Source organism: Nyctibius grandis, chromosome 5 (assembly GCF_013368605.1).
Source record: "Nyctibius grandis isolate bNycGra1 chromosome 5, bNycGra1.pri, whole genome shotgun sequence".
NCBI classification, from domain to species: Eukaryota; Metazoa; Chordata; class Aves; order Nyctibiiformes; family Nyctibiidae; genus Nyctibius; species Nyctibius grandis.
The window spans coordinates 68,033,733-68,055,921 of record NC_090662.1 but is presented as its reverse complement, the minus strand read 5'-3'; the positions used below and the strand labels follow the sequence as shown (position 1 = coordinate 68,055,921).

General features: G+C 43.9%; 1 protein-coding gene across 1 annotated transcript in view; it reads right to left on the bottom strand.

Moving 5' to 3' along the window:
- Positions 1–22,189, bottom strand: part of TMEM178B (transmembrane protein 178B) — a 233,216-nt gene that overhangs the window by 155,918 nt on the left and 55,109 nt on the right. The window contains exon 2 of the mRNA XM_068402206.1: positions 11,665–11,778. Within this exon, the coding sequence (XP_068258307.1) occupies positions 11,665–11,778 (114 nt within the window). The remainder of the gene's footprint in view (positions 1–11,664; positions 11,779–22,189) is intronic.

Sequence of the window (22,189 nt, the reverse complement as noted above, 5' to 3'; positions counted from 1 at the left end):
ACAAGTACTTCCTGATGTGCTGAGTGCCATGAGGGATGAAGATACTCCCGAAACAAGCCAAAGACCAGTTCAACCTAGGTTTATGTTAGAATAAATCACAGGTAGCTTTAATATACCCTGGCATGGTTCAGGACTATACCTGTCAATTAATCAGTTCCTTACCCATGCCATTTTGGGATGAGGTGCAGAGCTGGCTGGCCACTCTGCTGGCTAAGAAGGATTCACCATACAGGACAGGTTCTCCTCAGGCAATATCAGGAAGGCCATCTTGAAATTATTTGCCTACAGTTTGCCATTCAGTGTGCATTTCTTCTTCCAGATTACTTTATGGGTCTGTAATAGGACTGATAATTATTATTTCTCAAAATGTACTCATTTGATTACTTGTCAAATAAAATGACAGTTAAGATTACTTGCAGGTAAAACTGAGTACCAGTATGTTATTCTTGCTGTGCGTATCAGTTGTCATGACAATCAGTGAGGACACTGGCTTAGAGTCCAATTCATATGTGGCAGAAAATCCACAGTACCTACATATATTCTAGTAGAGATAATTTTTGAAATTATTATTGATTCTAGTTGGTCACCCTCAGATATCTTCAAGGACCTAGTTTTCAGCAGGTGCTGAGGAATTCCCACTTTGTATACCTTAATTCACTACCAGACTTTGAAGGTTCTTTTGCGTTTATTTCTAAGAGAAAATCACCACTAATGTATGTAATGGATTCCGGTTTTGACCAGTAAGTTTTCACTTGAAAATTATTCTAATTTTTTAATATCTTTAGAAAAACCATTATCCTTGATATAGGGTTTTGCAATGGTCTTTTCTAGGAGATATGCTGCATAATCTCTGGCACTACAAGAGGCAGCATTGTCTAGCACTTACAGCAGTGGGAGTCCAAAGACCTGAGTTCTGTTTCTGGCTCTCCCACTCACTCTCTGCACGACATTTAGCGGGTCAATTAACTTCTCTGCAACTTTTTCTGCACGTGAAATGGGTATACTTGTGTTGTATTCCTCTTTCCACACCCTGTTTCAATCCGAAGGATACTGAGTGAAAACCATTGCCCAAGTGTTTGAAGATGCTAGGGTGGAAGGTACACTACATACTGTCAGTAGCAGCATTAACAGAAAAGTGTAATTGTGGAATCTGTTTATTTTCACTGAAATATCAAAAAGCCTAAAATCACAAGAAGCACTTTTACTTTTCTGAAATCTATTGAGTATTTTGCACACAGATGCCGATTTCACATTATTTTTATCTCAGAATATCTATTCTTGTTTCAGTAAAATTATTATTCTGGTATAAATATAAGCAGAACCAAACTCTTAGTCCCCAGTCTATTGCTCCCTTCTGATTAGGATCTTTGTGTATATGGATTCATGCCACTACTGACTCCCTCTTGATACTGGAAAAAAAGATTAAGCCTTGCCTTGTTTGTTTAACACTTTTCTTCCCATGGCAACACAATCAGGCATGAGAGCGAGTTATAAGGAACAGCATTACATCATGCTCAAATATGTGATTATAACGTGCCACAGAATGGATTCTACAAGGAAGACTGACTTAGTACGTGCCTATGATGATGAGTGAAGAGCAGCTAGTACTGAGCTAATGCATTGCTAAGGACTGGCTCAAATAAAACCAGTAATTCAGCCACCTCCATGTCCCCTCCCATAAAAATTTAATAAACCCAATCTTATGGGAGGAAAGAAAAGACAGGGACCCTACTGAATTATTTACAGCCTTAGTTGTGTATGGCAAAGAAACCCCTCTTAGGTCAGTAAGTGATATTCTTCCATTGATTTCCTTCTCAGAATACCTAGGTGAGAATCAAGTTTGGGGAAAAAACAAAACAAAACAAAACCACCAAAAAACCCCAAAAGAAACAGGGATGCAAAGGGCAAGGCAGAAAAGACAAAGCTGATGGAAGCAGAGATGAGAGAGAGTTTGTATTTATGAAAGAGATATTGATCAATTGCATGCACCAGCAGCAGATAGACTCAAATTAGCTGTCATAATTCCAGTGATGCAGAGGGACATGCAGGCTCAAGCTCCATTAAATATAACCTACATCCAGAGCAGCCAGATGAGATTTGCGAGACTGAACTCTGAAGTCCCACAGGAGATACCTGCAGTTGATTTATATTCCTGATTTCCTATTCCCTCACCAACTGTGCAGTCAGTTCCCGGAGGTGGGCAGGGAATAATTGAACAGCTAAACTGTGATTCACCCAGCCAATTAAGGAGTCTTGGGATAGGCCCTAAGACAAATCCTTCAGCTTCATCCAGTCTTCCTGGGGCAGAACTACATTCAACTCCAATAATGTGACTGAAACCATCATGGCCCAGTTAACAATATAAGAATCTGAGGATGTAAAGCTGCATTATAGTTTTCACACATTAATATTCACACATTTTAGACCTTTTCAAGGTAGCAAGTAGGAGGATGTCCTGGTTGTACGTGAGGATCAGGTTTATTCTGCAATTCAATGTACAAAAAGCATCACTGCAAAACAGTAATTAAAATTGCAACCTCTACCTAGTAGCGATCAACATACAAAAATCACGTACGTGTTTCAGCCTGCACCTTCTGTCATGGTCAAAGCCAGGCTGTGATTCAAAGTTTGTTGGTGTCTATCTCATGCTGGCTGCTGTGATGTTCCCTTATGGATGGTGCATGGCTTTGTGAACAAATCACAATAATCTCATTTCCAAAATGTTCCACTTAAGTCTTTCTTCTTGCAATGAAGCAAGGAAACACTTACTTCTCATTACTAACCCTGTGTATGGCACTTGGCATGTAATCACCTTGAAATATTTAAATGGCTGGCTTTCATCTCGCTAACAGTGTGGGGTGGGGCATCAGACTGGGGTATAAATAAACGGGGATATAAATCATCATAAACCAGGCATTAAATTGGTATATAAATCAAAAATTATAGAAGTCAGGGATGGAAGAGACCCGTTAGATCATCCTGTTTGTTCTTTACTGTGTTCTCACCCTAAGAATGCACAAGGCATCATTCTTGATTAGCCAAGAGACATAGAAAAACGCCCATCTCTCCCCCTCTGTTTCTCTCAAGAGGAAGAGAAGGGAAACAGAGAGCTCTGTATGCATATTAATAAAGCTATATTTTGACTCACTGAGTGACTGGAAATGATTAGCAATGGTATGTTTTACCTGTCAACATCTCCACACTGCAACAGGCAAAATGTCTAATACTCTTTTGAAAAAAATCACCAGTAAGGCTGGAAGGGGTTTGCTCTCAATTTTCCTGCACTCAGAACAGCTCTGTAAATACCCTAAGACTCTTCAATGATGAAGATAAAAGCATGTCTTTTTTCCAACATAACAGTAGGAGATAACGTAAAACATTGCCTAAGCCAAGGTGAATCCAAGTGCCTGCACTTACAAATATAACAAAAAACAAAAGCAAACAAAAAGTATAAAAACATTATGAACACTGCCGAGTCAAGCATGCCAAAGTTAGGAAATACAAGAATGTGACCCTCTGAAAGGGTTGGTGTGAAAGGTGAGAACACACGCAACCCTGTAGCTAAGAGCAGCGTGAGCTGAGATCAGCCAGCTGACATACAGCTCCTCCTCCCTCTCACACAAACACTTTCCTCTACACTTACCCCAAAAGCCCTTGGTGATAAGTCAATTAGTCTAAGAAATCTCTTTAGAGGTGATCCCTAGCCATATTTTCCTCATTTAGTCTGACCCAGTGTGAGCTGGGTGACCATTTGAAGTCTGATTTACAGGGTATGGAGCACTTATAGTTGCCCCGAAAGTCGATGGGAGCTGTGCTCTGAACATACAAAAGGCTATTTAATGCTAAGTACTGTAAAACTCAAGTCATCATCATCTCCAGCTGAACACTCAGAAAAAAACCCAAACGAGGTAACTTTGATTTCCAGGCCTAAAATGGAAATTATAGCCCACCTCAAAAGGTTATTAGATATTAATATATTTATCTTTACATGCCATGCTTCAGTACAATAATTAGAAATGTGACAAAGCTCATGAAGTGGTTAAGTTTGTCTTTGGATCAGGGGTTGTGTATTCTGCAATAAAAAGGCCAGCAACCATACATTAAGCAATGAAAAAGAAAGCAAACATTGAAGGCATCATTGAATGGAAACAGAATATCCCAAATGTATGGAACAAGTCAGAGATCTTGTGGAAAACACAGTATGTGATTACAGTAATTAAAGACTTGATAATGAGTGTGCTCAGAGGAGATAAATTAAGGCCAACTATGCAGCCCGAACTGTGTCATCTGCTAACGTTACATGTTTGTGTTTGCAGCCTTAAAAACGCTCATCTGATTTTATTTTAAGTTCTTAACTTTAAAATAAACAACAAACTCCAAAAGCAGGAATTCTAGTGTGGAGTTTCTTAATGATTCAGAAGAGTGGCGAGTGGTTCATCAGCAGAATAAGACTCTTCTGATTCACCTCTGAACGTGCTGTTCATGAGCTGGTGGAAGAACCTGCTGCCTGAGGGAGCAGGATAAGACCTCCCCTCTGCCAGATGTGTTAGCAGTATATGTACAGTAAGACTTCTGACTTGTGCACTTTGAATAGGGCTTTTGAGGGATCCTTCCCTGTACATTCCCCATCCCCCTCCAACACACAATAACAACAAAAAGCTTGGAAAAATTTAGAAACAAAGGTGCAAAAATGGCCACCACTCCAGCCCTTATCCCAGTCTCATTGTTCATTAATCCCTTGTCTCACCTCTCCCAACGCACCAGCACAACGTTTCATCCCTTTCCCTGTCCTCATTTCCTCCCTTCCCAAATCTTTGCCATGTTTCCTACTCAGACCCCACTGGCAACTCAGGACTAGGAGGTCTCCAGACCTCCTCCTTCTCTCCTGCCCTGCTCTTCTGTCTCTAAGAAGCAAAGGTAGTATGGGAAATAAAAAGTAGCATGCAGCTGGGAAAGCTATTCACTAGCATAGGTATTAAGGTCACAGCCATATTAGCAGATCCTAAGAAGAAGCCCAGCAGAAGGCAATAAAATCCCTTACAGATTTCAAAATAGGTCTTAGATTTTGATGCCAAAAACACATTTTTATATCTTAGCTTGAAATAGCACGATATGAAGAAAACCCTAAAGCAGAGAGAGAGAGAGAGAGAGAGAGAGAGAGAGAGGGGAATGATAAGGTCTGTCACTACCACCTGGTCATTAGCTATGGGAATGATGGATATGATGAAGATCCAACAACAGTAGACCTCCAGGCATGTGAGCACCTGCTGCCTGACTAACCTCCAGGGTGGCTGCCCCGGCTGCTTTAATAACCAATGCATTAAGGAATGACATCATATTGTCAGCCAAATGGCACTGACCAGCAGGACAGTGTCATACTTCAGGGTGTACCTCCATCTGGGGGGTTAAGGTAGCTAATTAAAAATGAAACAGCATTTCCTTGTAGAGGAACATAGGAATGGAAGGAGACCCAAGGGAGTACAGGGGAGAGAGTGGAAGAAAGAAGCAAGAAAAGTGGGATGCTGCCTATTTATTTCAAACACTGCTTTCAGGAGTACCCAGGAAAAAAACAAAAGCAAAAATTCTCTCGGGTCAGCACTTAATACAGATATAACAATGAAATATTTATTATTGCTTATAAAAGCAGACAAGGTCAAGCCCATGAGCCTACTGGTGTTACTAATGCATTGTCAAGCTATCAGTTGAGCTTCTGTGCAAGTCTCAACATCTTGTTCCATGGAGTGAGAAGGCTTGGAAGCCTGTAGAAATCTGAAGTATAGACATTACAGTCTTTTCCAGTGTGCTAATTGTTGCCACTGCCATCAGTACCACAACTGATCTCTACAAAAGGAGGTTTTCCCAGCTCCCCCCCAGTAGTTTTACTGGTTACGAGGAGGTATTTGAGTGCTTTGTAGGCCTAAATGAAGAAGCCTTAATCTCCTGCAAACTTCAGACCATTAAGGCTGATAAAATCCATTCAGCTTTCAGCATAGATGCTATATGAATTAAAATATTACCACTCTCCACATCCTGTAGAAATCCTTCGTTTCCTCCAATACTTGCTCCTCTCAGAAAGTGCCAGGCTATTACTTTTGACTTTACAATTCATATTTTATGCAAATGGCTTTCAGACCATTACAAATGCAGGATTATTGCAGTTTTCAACAGCACAGACAAACGTTATCATTCCAATTAACACAAGGCATTATGGTTCCTCTTCTCCTGACAATGCGGCTCCCCATGCCAATGCTCTAGATTCAGAGCCCATATCTTGTGATCCCGCAGTAGAAGCGGAGCAGGTAGCAGACAGGCAAAGGAGATCACACACTGCCAGACAAAGAGCATTTCCAAAAAATCCAGGAAATTCTAATCATTTCTCAGGAAGTATCAGCTACCTGTATGTGAACTGGTTCTCTCTAAAGCAGTCTGGTGACACAATTTTTAAGCTGTGCTGGAAGAGATCAGTTTCCGTAGCAATTCCAGCCACTTTCTGCCCAGATGCAACACTCATGTTCCTGGGCACAAAACACTGCAGCTGTGGAAGACAGGCCTAGGTGGCAACAGCAAGCTGGAGAAGAACAGATAAACAGAAATTCTCTCTTTTGTGACCGCGTTCAATGCAAAGTACAAATTCAGGTTTGTGATATATAGGGAAGGAGGAAAAATAACAGACTTAAAGACTCAGCTATCTACCTCGCATGACAGGCTCTGTGAGTCAGTAAAATAAAAGCTTTTGGATAGAAGGAAGAATTTTTCATCTCTCTTCTGATCTGGAGACTTTCATGCAATATAGCACAAGCCATTGGGAGCTCTGACATACAAAGGCTCTGAGTGCTGTGTGGCATTTATCCCATTTCAGCTACCAAGGCAGCAGAAAGGGAAGAGGCAATGGTTTGATTTGTTCTCTGAGAGGAAAAAAAAAAAAACAAAAAACAACTCAGTCTTCAAGAACACACATCAGCAACTTGATTGTTTGCAAAGCTTCAAATCACAATACTTTCTCCACCTGCCTTGGACAGAAGGTGGCCCTGGAAAAGCCCCCTTTTACCCTTTCCTTGCCAAGACCACAGTGAGCAATACTGCAGAGTGACCCACAAGCATCAGCCCTGTGAGGCTCCAGGCAGCACTGAGCCCATAACAGGCTAACCTACAGTCCCGTAGTACCTACACAGTTGTTTTGTTGAAATTGTTCAAGCAATGGATGCACAAAGAAGTCTCATGGCAAATACAAGTATGTTCAAAGGTGAAAATGAGCAAAGCAGCATAAGGTCTAAACAAAAGAAGCTAGAGGCAAAAATAAAACATTATCATGCTAGACTGGCTCTGAGAAAGTATGACAACCATCCCTCTCCTCTTATCTGTACCTTCCTCCCTTTTCTGCACTATTCAGCTTCCTCAAAATAAATTTATAATCCTAATTCTCCCAGCAAGACAATGAAATGTAGATAGCTGGCTTAAACATACTTAGAAATTCCTCTTTGCATCTATCTTCTACGCTGTGGTTACCCTTTTTCACAAAACAGTTGTTTCTTAAAGACTGCACCAGAAGATCAATTTAGAGCCTGGGTTGTCTATAGCTTATTGGGGGGGAAGTTGAATGATCTTCTTACAGTCCTTCTAATAGTATAAAACATCATCAACCCAATAGGTGTCTGTTTGCTCCAAAGAATAAACCAGTAGACTAAATACTCCCTGAGCTTTGAGTGTATTACCCCTCACAGTGGTTTTAGGGAACAGCATTGTTGGTTCCTGGAAGATGCCAAACAATATAGTACATCCCCTCATTGCACTGGTGGTACTACCATTTTCAAAGCAAAAATGGCCTTTCACCTTCTTTGCCATAATATACCAGATAATGGTTTCCTGAAGTTTTGGGACAAGAGAAAAAAAATTAGCATCAACATAGCCTCCTTTTTATGGTCAACTTTCTTGAAGTACAAGCATCCAGTTAAAGTGCTTATTCCAACACCTGAAAATGCCTCTCACCCTTCCCAATGCCTGTATCATATTCTAGAGCTCAAACCCCTTCCATGATCATTTTCCCCATGTTTTGTGAACACAAATCTGTAGCATACTGAAAGTAAACCTACAAGAACAGCATAAAACACATGGAACTGAATATGCAAATAAATATAGAACTGTTCAGATTTTCTTGGATTTTTGTTCTAATAATATATACCTCCATTTCTAAAAGCATCAGTGATGCTGCTGGAGCTTTTTTCAGAAGCCAGAACTAAGGACCAAGTTACTGTGCACAAGACTGGGGCCAAAATGTGACAGGATAAATGCCTAATAGTGACTCAATCATATCATTACACTGGTATTTTCCATAAAGAGACAGTTACTCATGCTCAGAGTTGTTGGACATCTTTCTTTCCCTTCTCCCTTCTCCTCCCAGCTCATATAGACACTTGTTTTGTCTAATTAGACGAACATTTATCTCCTGACAGGTGAGAGCTGGCAATACTACAGTCATCCTTCCCTCCATCCCTGTTTAACCAGAGATGGTTGAGAGGAACTGATTGCAGGGAAGTGAAGCCCTATTTCCCCAGCTCATGCTGCCATAGACAATGAATTTGGAGCAAAGGTTCCATCTTGAAAACATCAAACAGAATGGAAAAAGATAAAATAAAAATGATAAAGTCAGCTCCAACCATTCCTCTAGGTCCAGCTGCTCCCAGGGTTCTTCTGGCATAGCTGACAGCACAGCTAGAGGAATATCTGCTTTCTATGATGACTGGTGCCATGAGGTCCTCGGCCTCAAATTAATTGCCACTCATCCACTCCTGCAATTCAAGAGAAACTGGTGGAGAATCAGTCCTGCCAACCAGTTCGAAAAAAGCAGTCTGCTGGGCATGGCTGGAGACCACTCTCCTCTGATCCCCCACCCAGTAAACAGGCAAAGCAACGGATTTCCTTCCCAGGTGCAATTCTTTGCTGCCTATGCATGATGGAAAGAAAACAACCACTACTGAAATACAAATATGGCAAAGGACAGCAGTGGCTTCAGCCTGGAAGAGGCATTTTTCTTTAGTAGGGTGACTAGACACTCTGGTTTCATCTTTCCAGTTCCTCTGAAATTCTCCAGGATGCCTTTTTGCCCCAGTGTTTCATCAGGAGATACTTTTTTCCATCTTATGCTACAGATCTGAGAAATTATCCATGGCAAGAAGAGGAAGAACAACAGGTCTGGGCCCTGCTCCTTTTGCTGTTTGTCACAACACTCAGTGAAAGGGAAATTCTGAATAGGAAATTGTTCAGAGGAAAATAATGGCCAGGTTGACTTGGAAACACTGTTCTATCTCAGGATGATCAGTGGTGAGCTGAAGTAGCCATGCCCTGGATGAAGCTAGTCCAGAGGTACAGAACCGGGTCAGCTGCTAAGGCAGGAACTAAAATTACAGGGACTTTCTGAAGGGACTTAGAGTCTTACCTCATTTTATGTCTGCTCCACTGCAAAGGGAGAACATCCCCCTCAACCAAAATACAATTTGAAAAGATTGGTATTGCCCTTGTCTTTTAAAAAAGATGTTTCAGAGAAAAACAGCAAGGTCACTGTAACTATACAGGAAAGAGTTATATAGGTTCAGCTCATTTTTAAATGCAGTGAACTCCAGATCCTCCAGTGGCTAACTCCATATATCAAGCACTCATCATTGCACCTAACTGGTCTGGAGAAGAGAGCACTTCAGCAAAGGATTTCTTTCCTTCCCTGTCTTTAGGTAGGGAGATTCAAACTTCAGTTACATCTACCTACACTTATCTGACTCATGAACTAGCAAGAAATGTGGGTCAGAAATATAAATGCACACCCACACACTCTGTGTACCCTCCCCAGGAAGGGAACAAGCAGCCTCACCCTGAAAGTGCCTCAGACTAAATCAGATATGTAAATATGCAGCACAGTGTGTCTAGACTGCCACTTTGGAGACTGCCAGGTGCCCTACTGAAGGCTCCCATCAGCTGCCAACACACCAGAATCAGGAACTTGCTGATCTCACCAAGGGATGCACATGGCCAGCTGTATTAGTAATGATATTTAAGCTGGGGGCGGGGGGGAATACAAACACAGCTTCAGAATAACCCTTTACTTGAGCCATTGCTGAGATAAAGATGAACTTCTTTAAGACAATAATTCCTACATTAAAGTGAGATTCCCCGTGGACAGTTGCAGAAAAGTCATTGTTGCTCACAGCAGTGGCAAAAGCACACATGTACAAACAAAAGCCTAAACAAAAGACCCTTCCTATCTGCCCTATGAACCCTAACAAAAGACGTCTTGGGTGGGGTATGCATTTCTTTTTTACCCCACACATGAGCTATGTTAACATAAAATTGACACCAGCAGAGATGACAGGTGGCAGCAGAAAACGTGATAGGAACTGAACCGCCTGACCTTCTGATTTCTGGGACAAATGAGCACAGCACAGTATTTTGCAAGACCAGCCTCTTACAGCCTTCTGAGAGGCATGAGTTCAATATTCCTTTTCTTCATAATTTCACAATAAAAATATGTATTTATCCACACATAGACACATTTCCAAAAATATTAGGAGTTTAGCAAGACCCTCTAGAACTTTCTTAATGCTTTACCAGATTTGACCAGGTGGGTCTACAAGCACCAATGAGTCTCAAACCAGGCCTGACCTTACCAATGCAGGAAATCAATCATAGCATTATACCTTCTCCTTGCCAGGACTTAAAAGGACCCTCCCAAAGCAACAGCCACATAAGGCAGCAGTGAAACACGGACTGAAAGCCCTGGGAACACCAGAGGTCTTACATATTTCTCAAACTGACAGAGTCTGAACAGTAGCTGCTCACTACCACCTTTCAAGGTTTTCAGTCATAATCAGCATCCTTCAAGCCCTGCCATCTTCAAGGACCTATTAACTGCTTCCACTGAGACAGAGGAGCTCAGGACATTCATCAGTCTCCATGACTATGTAGCAACAAATGCAAGTTGCAGTGGCATCCTTCCTTGTGAAATCCTACCTCTTGCATTTTATTAGTGAAAACCCTTTTCCATCTTGAAGAAGAGAAGGAGAAAACCTTTAAGGCCAGCCAATACATCTCAAAGCAATTCCATCCCTGTCAGTTCTTGATGCTTCAGCAAATGTTACAAGTTGGTGACCATTGGCTACAATTATCACTAAGGGCTAAGCTCCTTCCCTGTGCCTTAAAGGGCGCAGCATTTCTCTTTCTAGATCTTCAAAGTAGAGAGATGCCCCACTCTCCCAGGAGCTGCAGGCAGCAGGATATATTCTACAATAAAAGCCAGCAATGAATTCTGCTGGAAGCAGGAAACTCGGCAACAGCATGAACTGCATGAGAATATGCTCACGTACAGAGCATTCTACTGAACTAAAAAATAGGGCATTGATTTTGTTATTCATTTTTGTATTTAACTCAGTATTAGTCTGTGCATATGAATGCTTCTTCCCCACCACCACTTTTCCATGCCTCAGCAGAATTTCTAGTCAGCAGCAGAAACAGAGATGTAGGTCTGAAGAACAAATCGATCAGTCTGCTACGAAGACAAACTGTACGTGAGAAGAGGGCTCTGAGCAGGTTGTCAATCAAAGCCTCTGTTCTCATTTATCAGTGAGTACCTCCCTTAGTCCACACACGAAGAGAACAGAGAAGAAAGCCAGCAACACTTACGCAAGGCATGCCACTCATCCTGGCGGATTGTCTTGGTGATGTTGTAGGTGAGGTTCTTGGGAATGGTCGCTGAGGAGTAGTGGTACTTGATGTATGTGCACCGCTCAATTGCTCCTGGGAAGGGCAAAATGCAGAAAAGAAAGGGCTGTTAAATGAATGGAACATGTCCTCCCGTCTGTAGACTAGATAGCCATGACAACCAAAAGTAAAGGCTAGGAGCAAAGCAATCCCTACCATCAGTCCACTGTGACAACCAATGTTATCTTTGGCCCATGACACGCACAAGCTACCTGTAGGGTAAGCTCGCATCCAAACTTATGATACCCCAAAGGCCCTGCAGTAGCTGCCAGTGTCTGCTTTCACCATCAGATATGTATGTGGCAAATCACCCCTTCTTTCATTTCTTTTCTCCGAACCACGAGCTAGCAGCAGGCATACAGTCATTTACTGTAGAGAAACCGTAAATTCACATATTGGCTTATCCTGCAGTAATGTGTCTCAATGCCCATATTCCAGGAGATACACAAAGCAAACATCTTTGATCTTTGCTTCAGTAATAAAAAACAGCACAGCAAAAATAATATATAGATAGTGAACAATTTTCTTGACCCTCTTCCACCTCAGAGCCAAGAAAACAGACAAGCAGAAACATGTGCGACAGGCTATGATATGTCTCTTGAAGGTGCCCAGACACTTTAATAGCAGGCTCAGAAACAGAATTTATTGGCACCCCTGAATAACGAGCCTCAGGTGGCAACATGAATGGCTGAAATGGGCAATGTTTTTCCCCTGTAGTCAGGATTTCATCTGTGTTCTATGGAAAAAAGCACCACATGCTGCTTCTGTTTGTCTTCTAGTCATACTATTACATTATCCTTTTACAGTCACTTTCCTTCCTCTACAATAATCACACCTCCAGACCCCGATTTCCTGGCATCTCTCTGCGTAGTTAGTGTCCTTAGAGGAACGGGTCTGGCATAGCCTGATGCTTTCCATGAATTATAACCTAGCCAAATTTCACATCTGATCAGAAACCTGTGATAGTGCGACCATTCTTGCATTGATGAAAAACAGTAAGGTTTCCTACATGCATTTTGTCAGTATCCTCAGCTAACACTGGCTTTATTAGACCTTTCTCACTAAGCAGTCAGATTCAAAGCTCATGAAAGTCATTTTTCCATTAATATTATGGTATTTTGGATCAGGCCTTTAATAACTAAATAGGCATCCTTGATGTGGTTGGCCACACTGTTTGCTACTAGCTGCCACTGGCCAGAGAAGCAGCTATGCTGGAAAAGTTTTTATGTATTAAAAATACATTAAGACAGGCAGGCACTCAATAGAATAAATTAAATGAAGCAATATGTTATATAAATAAGAAAGAGTTCTATACACCAAGAGGCAGGTACAGAACACTTACTGTCAGCCTGAACTGAAAAGGCAGAGCCCTTAGCCTTATATCAACAGCTCCAAGGGGTTAAATATGCTTTTATGCCACTAGAAATACAGGTTTCTACCTCAGGTTGTACAATATCCCTTGGCATGAACTTAGATCATACACCATGAATTCACAGCATGAAGAAGAAAACCCATGAAACAAAATTATTAGTTACATCACAGTCTACTAGTATCTTCCAAAGTTAGTGCAATAGGTCAATAGGTCCTCACTGTTTGCCCCTCTCAAGCGTTCTTCACATTCTGCCTTTGACAGCAATTAGATTAGACAAAGCCAAATATTATAGGAGAAAAAGGCAAAATATTTACATATGTATCCGCCTGCCCTGACAGCGTGATGGGCTTCTGTGTGAGCCTGCACCATCTGGGCACCAAATGTACGCCCAGAATTAAAGTTTCAAACCAAGAATAGCATTTTAAAAAAGAGAGCTAGTGTGCAAAGAGCCTTAAAAAAAGCCTCAAATCACAACCTTGCCTTCTTAAAGGTTTTCCTATCCCCTTTTTTCAGCTGCTTTCATGGATCAGAAGCATGGTCAAGAAAATAGAAAATGCTTATTTGTCAGAAAATAATCTTTAAGTTATCAGATACCTGCCCAGAGGAAAGATTTATATAGAATAGCAGACAATGACACAGAGCCAAGATTCAAAATAAAAGCATACAGAAGGAAGAAAAAAATCCTGTTCCATTTGCTATAATTCCTTAAAGTAATCAGCAGAAAGCACCTCCTCCTACACTGAAGAGGCTAATTTCTAGCAAGGTCCATCAAACTTTCTATCCTTACTGCAAATACTGTTAGTAGTAATGCAGTGAGCTGTTCACTATCTTATATCACCAAAGCTTAAAGCAGAAAGAGATTATGGTCTGAATTCAGGTCATCATTATATATATAATTTTGGACTTATGCTTACATCCCTATTGCTTTAATGAGACTTAAGTACTTGTTTAAAGACTGTCTAGAACCAAGAGTATAACTGCATTGGTGACGGTTCAATGGTAGATGAAGTACAAGCAGATTTGAATGGTAAATTCCACGATTATCTCCTTTCCAGCCTCACAATGTATTCAACACTGTTCCCACCTCTAAATAACATGCTATTAGCCAATAAACATCATGACTCCAACCAAGAGTTTGTAGGGACCAGAAGGTAAAGTGCTCTTCAATGTACATGGTGAGATAGGTTCTCTTCTTTTCCCTACTTGTCTCTGAAAAATCAGGGCTGGCCACTGCATGCACTCAACAGGGCTGAGCAGAGTACAGAGAATTCACTTGTACCTCAGAATTGTCACCACTACTTGTCTTACAAGAGGAAACACACCCCCAGGTCAGACAGACAAGGATGCTGCTCCTGGATTTTCACCCTTCTCTGAAGCATTCAGCATAGGTTCACTGCTAGAATGGGTAAGTTTAATTTTGTGTTACAGGGCTCAACACACTTCAGTCTAATTCAAGTTACGGGGCTCAGTAAAGGGATAAACAGGTGAAACATAGTGGTCTATGATATACTGGAGATCAGCCTCCATGGGCTAATGAGTCCTTTTGGCTTTAGGCTATTAAACTCTCCTGTGAACGCTGAGTTTAATATACTCAGGAAAATGTTGTCCAGAGTGTTTCAGATCTGTCTTCTAGTAGCTTCTAGCACTTCAATTACTTCAGACTCTAGTACAGCAGCAACCGCTGGAGAGAGCATGCGGCCGTCCTGATCCGCATGGCCACTGCTGATAGGAGAGGCAGGCAGGATCTTACTAGGAACCTCAAGCTTTTCATGGCCCAAACTGACAAGGTCTGTGATTGCTTGGCATTTAAACATGAGCCATTTGTCTAAACCTGCTCTCACAGGTGCCGAAGAGTGACTCTGCTGAGTTAACACAACTGCATCGGCTTATATCTAGCTAGAGGTGAGAATTAGGTTTTGAAACTTAGAAAAAGGCTTTCATTTGCTTGAACCTGCCAATATAAATTAGGAAAAGGATGAGTTTATAGCAGTGACAATTTCATACTTCGTGATATTTCCCTACTTGTCCCACACAGAAGAGAACTATGTTCAAGACCCCCAAACATCCAGTTCCTGGAGGCCCCTTGGAGAGCAGAGGCAGTGACCACAGCAAGGATCAGAACTACTGTTCCCCTAGAAAGTCCTCTCAGAAAAGCCCTAAGAAATCCTTACCTTCAGATGAATTAATATCTATGCTCACTCCAGTCTTTGGGGTGGGAGGGGAAGCAAGAGTAATTGAAAATTACAGCGGCGGCAGCAGCGACAGCAACTTGAGGTTAGTGCTGGGGCGAGGGCAGCATCGGGCTGTAACTGGGCGGTTTTCGTACTCTTGACCCCCCTGGAGCAGCAGCCCCGAGCTGCTTCCCCCCCACCCCGGAGGTTCCTGGCAACGAATCAAGAGAGGAGGGGGCATAGCCAGAGGCACAGAGGGCAATTTAAATGCACCACCCCCTGTTGATTGGGGGTGGTGATTGATTGGGTGGTAAAAAGCCTCCTGGAGGGGAGGGACTAGTACCTGCCCAGGGGGTAGAGGGAGAGTCAGCAGTGACTGTGTGAGTCAGCAGTGACTGTGTGTGTCCCAGGGCAGGAGAGGCTGCAGCCGTTTGCAGCTCGTTGGGGAGGGCACTGACTCCCTCCCAGTGCACAGGGCGAGGAAGGTGCCAAGGAGCTGTGAACCAGGGGTGTCACCAACAGGTATTTCCCAGCTCAGTGAAAGAACAATGGTATCTACCCAGTAGAAGAAGACCAAAATGGATGTGGGAACCCAGACAGAGCTCCCACGGAAGGAGGCGATGGTGCAGGTTGCCGGCTGCAGGGAATGCTACAGCGTCTCTGTGGTGGCAGGGGGCTGTGTGCGCTGTGAGCAGGTAGATGATCTGCTCAGCCGAGCGGCACAGCTGCAAAGCCAGGTTGAAAGGTTTCAAGCTGAAGTAGAAAGGCTTAGGAGCATTAGAGAGGCTGAAATGGAGACAGACTGGTGGAGCCAGGCTTTGCCCTCCCTGCAACAAAAATGGGAGCCCCTGCCGGAGAGCTCCCAGGATCGAGGGGCCCCTGTACTCTGCCCCTCTCAGGTGGAAAACAATAACTTAGAGGAGAGGAGGCAAGTGTGGAGGCAAGTCTATGGCTGTGGCAAAAGGCAAGTGCCCTCCTTGCCTACTTTGCCTCCACAGGTGCCTCTGAGCAATAGATATGAAGTCCTAGTGGAATACAGCTGGTCCAACGGGGATGTGGTGGAGAGGCAACCTATATCAGAGGTCCCACCACAGTCAGAAAAACCTGACAGGCGTATAGCTACCTCCTCCACAAGGAAGAAGAGAAGAGTTTTAGTGGTTGGAGACTCCTTCCTAAAGGGAACTGAGGGCCCAATATGCAGAGCTGACCCCCATCACAGGGAGGTCTGCAGCCTGCCTGGAGCCCAAATCAGGGATATCACCAGGAAACTCCCCAACCTGGTGAAGGCCACAGACTACTACCCCCTGCTGATCTTCCAGACAGGTGGGGAAGAAGCTGCATCCCGTAGTCTGAGGGGGATGAAGAAAGACTACAAGGCCCTAGGACGGTTGGTGAAAGAGTCTGGGGCACAAGTTGTTTTCTCCTCCCTCCTTCCATTTTCAGGTGATGACGTGGGACGGAATAGTAGGATTCTCTCTCTAAATGCCTGGCTACGAGACTGGTGCTACAGGCAGGGCTTTGGGTTCTTTGATAATGGCTGGTTTTATAAGACACCAGGCGTGACGGTAATACATGGGAAAGGTTTATGTCGTAAAGGCAAAAGGGTTCTGGGACAGGAATTAACAGGGCTCATTCGGAGAGCTTTAAACTAGATTCGAAGGGGGATGGGGTAGTAGCTGGGCTTGCACCACTGGGGCAACGCTCTAGTGTTGAGGTAGACCAGGACCTCCCATCCCCCTGGGGTGAAATTGGTGTGCTCAGCTCTCTCTCCCTGAAATGCCTGTACACCAATGCGCGCAGCATGGGGAATAAACAGGAGGAGTTGGAAATCCGTGTTCGGTCGGGGGGCTATGATCTAGTGGCAATTACAGAGACTTGGTGGGACGCCTCGCATGACTGGAATGTGGTCATGGATGGCTATGTCCTGTTCAGGAAAGACAGGCCGCTAAGGAGAGGCGGTGGAGTTGCTCTTTATGTGAGTGAGCAGCTAGAACGCATTGAGTTCTGTCCAGGGGCAGATCAGGAGCGAGTTGAGAGTTTGTGGGTGTGAATTAAGGGGCAGGCTGGCAGGGGCGATACTGTTGTGGGTGTCTATTACAGGCCACCGGATCAGGATGAGGAGGGGGATGAGGCCTTCTACAGGCAGCTGAGAGCAGTCTCGCAATTACAGGGTCTGGTTGTCATGGGGGATTTCAACTACCCTGATATTTGCTGGGAGGCCTACTCAGCCAGCCATCCTCAGTCCAGGAGGTTCCTCCAGTGCATTGATGATAACTTTCTGATGCAAATGGTGGATGAGCCAGCTAGGAGAGGAGCACTGCTGGATCTTATCCTTACTAACAAGGAGGGTCTGGTTGAAGAGGTGAAGGTTGAGGGCAGCCTTGGTTGTAGTGACCATGAGATGGTAGAGTTCAGGATCTCATGTGGCAGGAACAGAATAGCTAGCAGAATCACAACCCTGGACTTCAGGAGGGCCAACTTTGGCCTTTTCAAGCAATTGCTAGGGGAAATCCCATGGGACAGGGTACTAGAAGGTAAGGGGGCCCAAGAGAGTTGGTTAGCATTCAAGGACTGCTTCTTCCGAGCTCAAGATCAGAGCATCCCAACAAGTAGGAAGTCAAGGAAGGGTACCAGGAGACCTGCATGGTTAAACAGGGAACTGCTGGGCAAACTCAAGTGGAAGAAGAGGGTGTACAGATCATGGAAGGAGGGGCTGGCCACTTGGGAGGAATATAAGTCTGTTGTCAGAGGATGTAGGGAGGCAACTAGGAAAGCTAAGGCCTCCTTGGAATTAAACCTTGCAAGAGAGGTCAAGGACAAGAGAAAGGGCTTCTTCAAATACATTGCAGGTAAAGCCAACACTAGAGGCAATGTAGGCCCACTGATGAATGAGGCAGGGGCCCTGGAGACAGAGGATAAAAAGAAGGCGGAGTTACTGAATGCCTTCTTTGCCTCTGTCTATACTGCTGGAGGCTGTCCTGAGGAGCCCCGGACCCCTGAGGCCCCAGAAGAAGTCAGGATAGAGGAGGAATCTGTCTTGGTAGATGAGGGCTGGGTCAGGGACCAATTAAGCAATCTGGACATCCATAAATCCATGGGCCCTGATGGGATGCACCCGCGGGTGCCGAGGGAGCTGGCGGAAGTCATTGATTGGCCACTCTCCATCATCTTTGCTAAGTCGTGGGCAACAGGAGAGGTGCCTGAGGACTGGAGGAAAGCGAATGTCACTCCAGTCTTCAAAAAGGGCAGGAAGGAGGACCCGGGTAACTATAGACCGGTCAGCCTCACCTCCATCCCCGGAAAGGTGATGGAACAACTTGTTCTTGGTGCTGTCTCTAGGCACATCAAGGATAGGGGGATCATTAGGGGCACTCAGCATGGCTTCACCAAGGGGAAGTCATGCTTAACCAACTTGATAGCCTTTTATGAGGATGTAACCCGGTGGATAGATGATGGTAAAGCTGTGGATGTGGTCTATCTCGATTTCAGTAAAGCGCTTGACACTGTCTCCCACAGCATCCTCGCAGCTAAACTGAGGAAGTGTGGTCTGGATGATCGGGTAGTGAGGTGGATTGTGAACTGGCTGAAGGAAAGAAGCCAGAGAGTGGTGGTCAATGGGACTGAGTCCAGTTGGAGGCCTGTGTCTAGCGGAGTCCCTCAAGGGTCAGTACTGGGACCAGTACTATTCAATATATTCATTAATGACTTGGATGAGGGAATAGAGTGCACTGTCAGCAAGTTCGCTGATGACACAAAACTGGGAGGAGTGGCTGACACACCAGAAGGCTGCGCAGCCATTCAGAGAGACCTGGACAGGCTGGAGAGTTGGGCGGGGAGTAATTTAATGAAATGTAACAAGGGCAAGTGTAGAGTCCTGCATCTGGGCAAGAACAACCCCATGTACCAGTACAAGTTGGGGGCAGAGCTGTTGGAGACCAGCGTAGGGGAAAGGGACCTGGGGGTCCTAGTGGACAGCAGGATGACCATGAGCCAGCAGTGTGCCCTTGTGGCCAAGAAGGCCAATGGCATCCTGGGGTGTATTAGAAGGGGTGTGGTTAGCAGGTCAAGAGAGGTTCTCCTCCCCCTCTACTCTGCCCTGGTGAGGCCACATCTGGAATATTGTGTCCAGTTCTGGGCCCCTCAGTTCAAGAAGGACAGGGAACTGCTAGAGTGAGTCCAGCGCAGAGCCCCGAAGATGATTAAGGGAGTGGAACATCTCCCTTATGAGGAGAGGCTGAGGGAGCTGGGTCTCTTTAGCTTAGAGGAGACTGAGGGGTGACCTCATTAATGTTTATAAATATGTAAAGGGCAAGTGTCATGAGGATGGAGCCAGGCTCTTCTCAGTGACATCCCTTGACAGGACAAGGGGCAATGGGTGCAAGCTGGAACACAGGACGTTCCACATAAATATGAGGAAAAACTTCTTTACGGTGAGGGTGACCGAACACTGGAACAGGCTGCCCAGAGAGGTTGTGGAGTCTCCTTCTCTGGAGACATTCAAAACCCGCCTGGACGCGTTCCTGTGTGATATGGTCTAGGCAATCCTGCTCCGGCAGGGGGATTGGACTAGATGATCTTTCGAGGTCCCTTCCAATCCCTAACATTCTGTGATTCCGTGAAAATAAAACACCACTTTCCTTTCCATACCCTCAATAGGGTAACTGCAATTTATTGATCATCTCCAGCCTTCAGCTCTAGTTTAGAAAGACCAAATGTAACTGCAGCTGAGCTCTGCACTTTGCTCAAGTAACTGGGAACAATATTTATAGAGCAAACTAGCGAGTGGGGTTTTTTGACCTATGCAGTCGCCATAGGAAGTGTTATAGCTGGCCACAAGAAACACAAAACCACCATAAAGCTGCTCCACTGACAGATGCAGTATATTCCATGTTCCTCTGATCAAAGGAAAATGTTTGCTGAAAATCCTAAAGAAAAGTGGCTGACATCTTCAAAGAGAGTGCTAGGAAAGGGATCAGCAGGAAGATGCAACTAGAACGATGCAGATCAAAACTGCCATGCCATCCTCACATAAGCACAGATGCTCAGAGGGCATTCGGGAGCTGTAACTCTGTGGTTGGCAACCCCCTGTACCAGCAAAGTTCAGATGCCAAGTAAAAGTGAGATAAGGAAACTAGAGGTAGCTTCATCCGGAGCAGTTAAGTATTCATGGCATCAAACATGCCACTCTTCTTACTGATCCACTTACCTTCTTAGTTCCCCTCCCATATCCCTTGAGCATTGCTCCATACTATCACCTTATTATTATATTTCCTCTTCTCTCCATCACAAGGAAAATCCTTAAACTGTGCTATAGAAGGAATATCACCTGAAAACATTGTGTGATTCTTTTCTATTCAATTTTCAAAGCTATCCCAATATCATGATGGTAGTTCAGATGCTAGTTAAACTCAGCTCCCACACTTCATTACTAGGGCTGTAAACACTACCCTGGTAGAGGCCCCAAACTGTTTGGTAATATAGGGGGTGACTGAACCATTCTCTCACTCTGCCTGAACAAGGTTGAGATCAATTAAAAGGAAGGTCATACTGCTGGTATACATACTGTATTTGTCTGGTGGGTAAACAGACAACATTTTCAGAACTTTTGGGCCAGTGTCTTTCTTCATCACTGAGGTGCCACCCCGCCTTTAAATGTAATAATATTTCAACATTTTCAAACTGCTCCAAGAAACAGTCTTTACCCATTGTTAATTTAAGAACTAGAATGAAAATTCAAAATGCCACCAGGGTATTGGTCACATCATTCCTAAAATTTGAATCTCGGAAGTGCCCAGAGACATTTGCCCTGTGAGGTCAGCTTGACTTTTGCAAAGGTGGTTGTCAAGTTTCAGGAATTTATACTGTCACTGTGATCGTATAATTTAGTCTTCTGCATAATACAAACCAACTCATCTGACAGCTGGCAACAGAAAGCAGTCCTTCAGATCACCTTCCATGAAACTGATAACCTGTGAGAGCAGTTAAGTAAGTATCAGTAACATCAGATCCGGCCCAAGATGGCACACAGAAGAGTGAGTTACATGGGTTATCTGACTATACTCCCCTCCTGCCAATGAGAGCTACAAGAGTTCACATTTTCTTCCCCTCAACTTTCAGGGCTGCAGATTGTGGAACTATCTGTAATGTTCAGGTACAGATCAGCCCAATGCCTGTGAACAAGTTACCTCTGGTAGCTGGAAGGCTCACAGCTACACATAAGAATTTCTCCCACTCTAAGATTCTTTGCAGCAATCCTTGGGTAAGAGCAATCAGGAATCTCAGACAAATGTAGTGAGCCAGCAGCTCACTTGCTCTGAATGAACTATGGTGTGGCCATTCTAGACTTCACAACAAGCCAGCACTCACATAACAGTCATCTTGCTTTCTGTAACATGCAGAGATCTGAAACCAGGTGGTACCCATTCTTCTCTTGCAGTATGTATGTTGATTTCTAAGAAGGATCCCTCTGCACAGTTAGTATTTGTTTTATTACATTTCCTGCCAAGGCTTTTGATATGATGAGCTTCCCCAAAAAGACTGATGTGGATGTTCTGAGCGTTTGCTACCTCCAGGCAGCTTTTCCTCCTTCTGTGTTGTAGATACCTCTGGATGAACTGTTCGTAGCAACCAATTTATTCCACAAAATTCACCCTTTGTGCTAGCTCTAATTTTTAGAAATCTGTTTAAGAATTACTACACAAACATTTCCTAGTAAAAGAAATCTTAGCCTCTGGCTTGCAAACTGCACTCACTACATATATTTACTGTTCATTATGAGAAACTGCCTTCTGTGTGAGAGATTGCCTTAATTCCATGGTTTGGTTGCTGTTCCCTCATTGGGTGATTATAACCATACCAAGCTGACAGAAGATGTAGATTGGTCATTTAGCCTGTAATTGTTTCA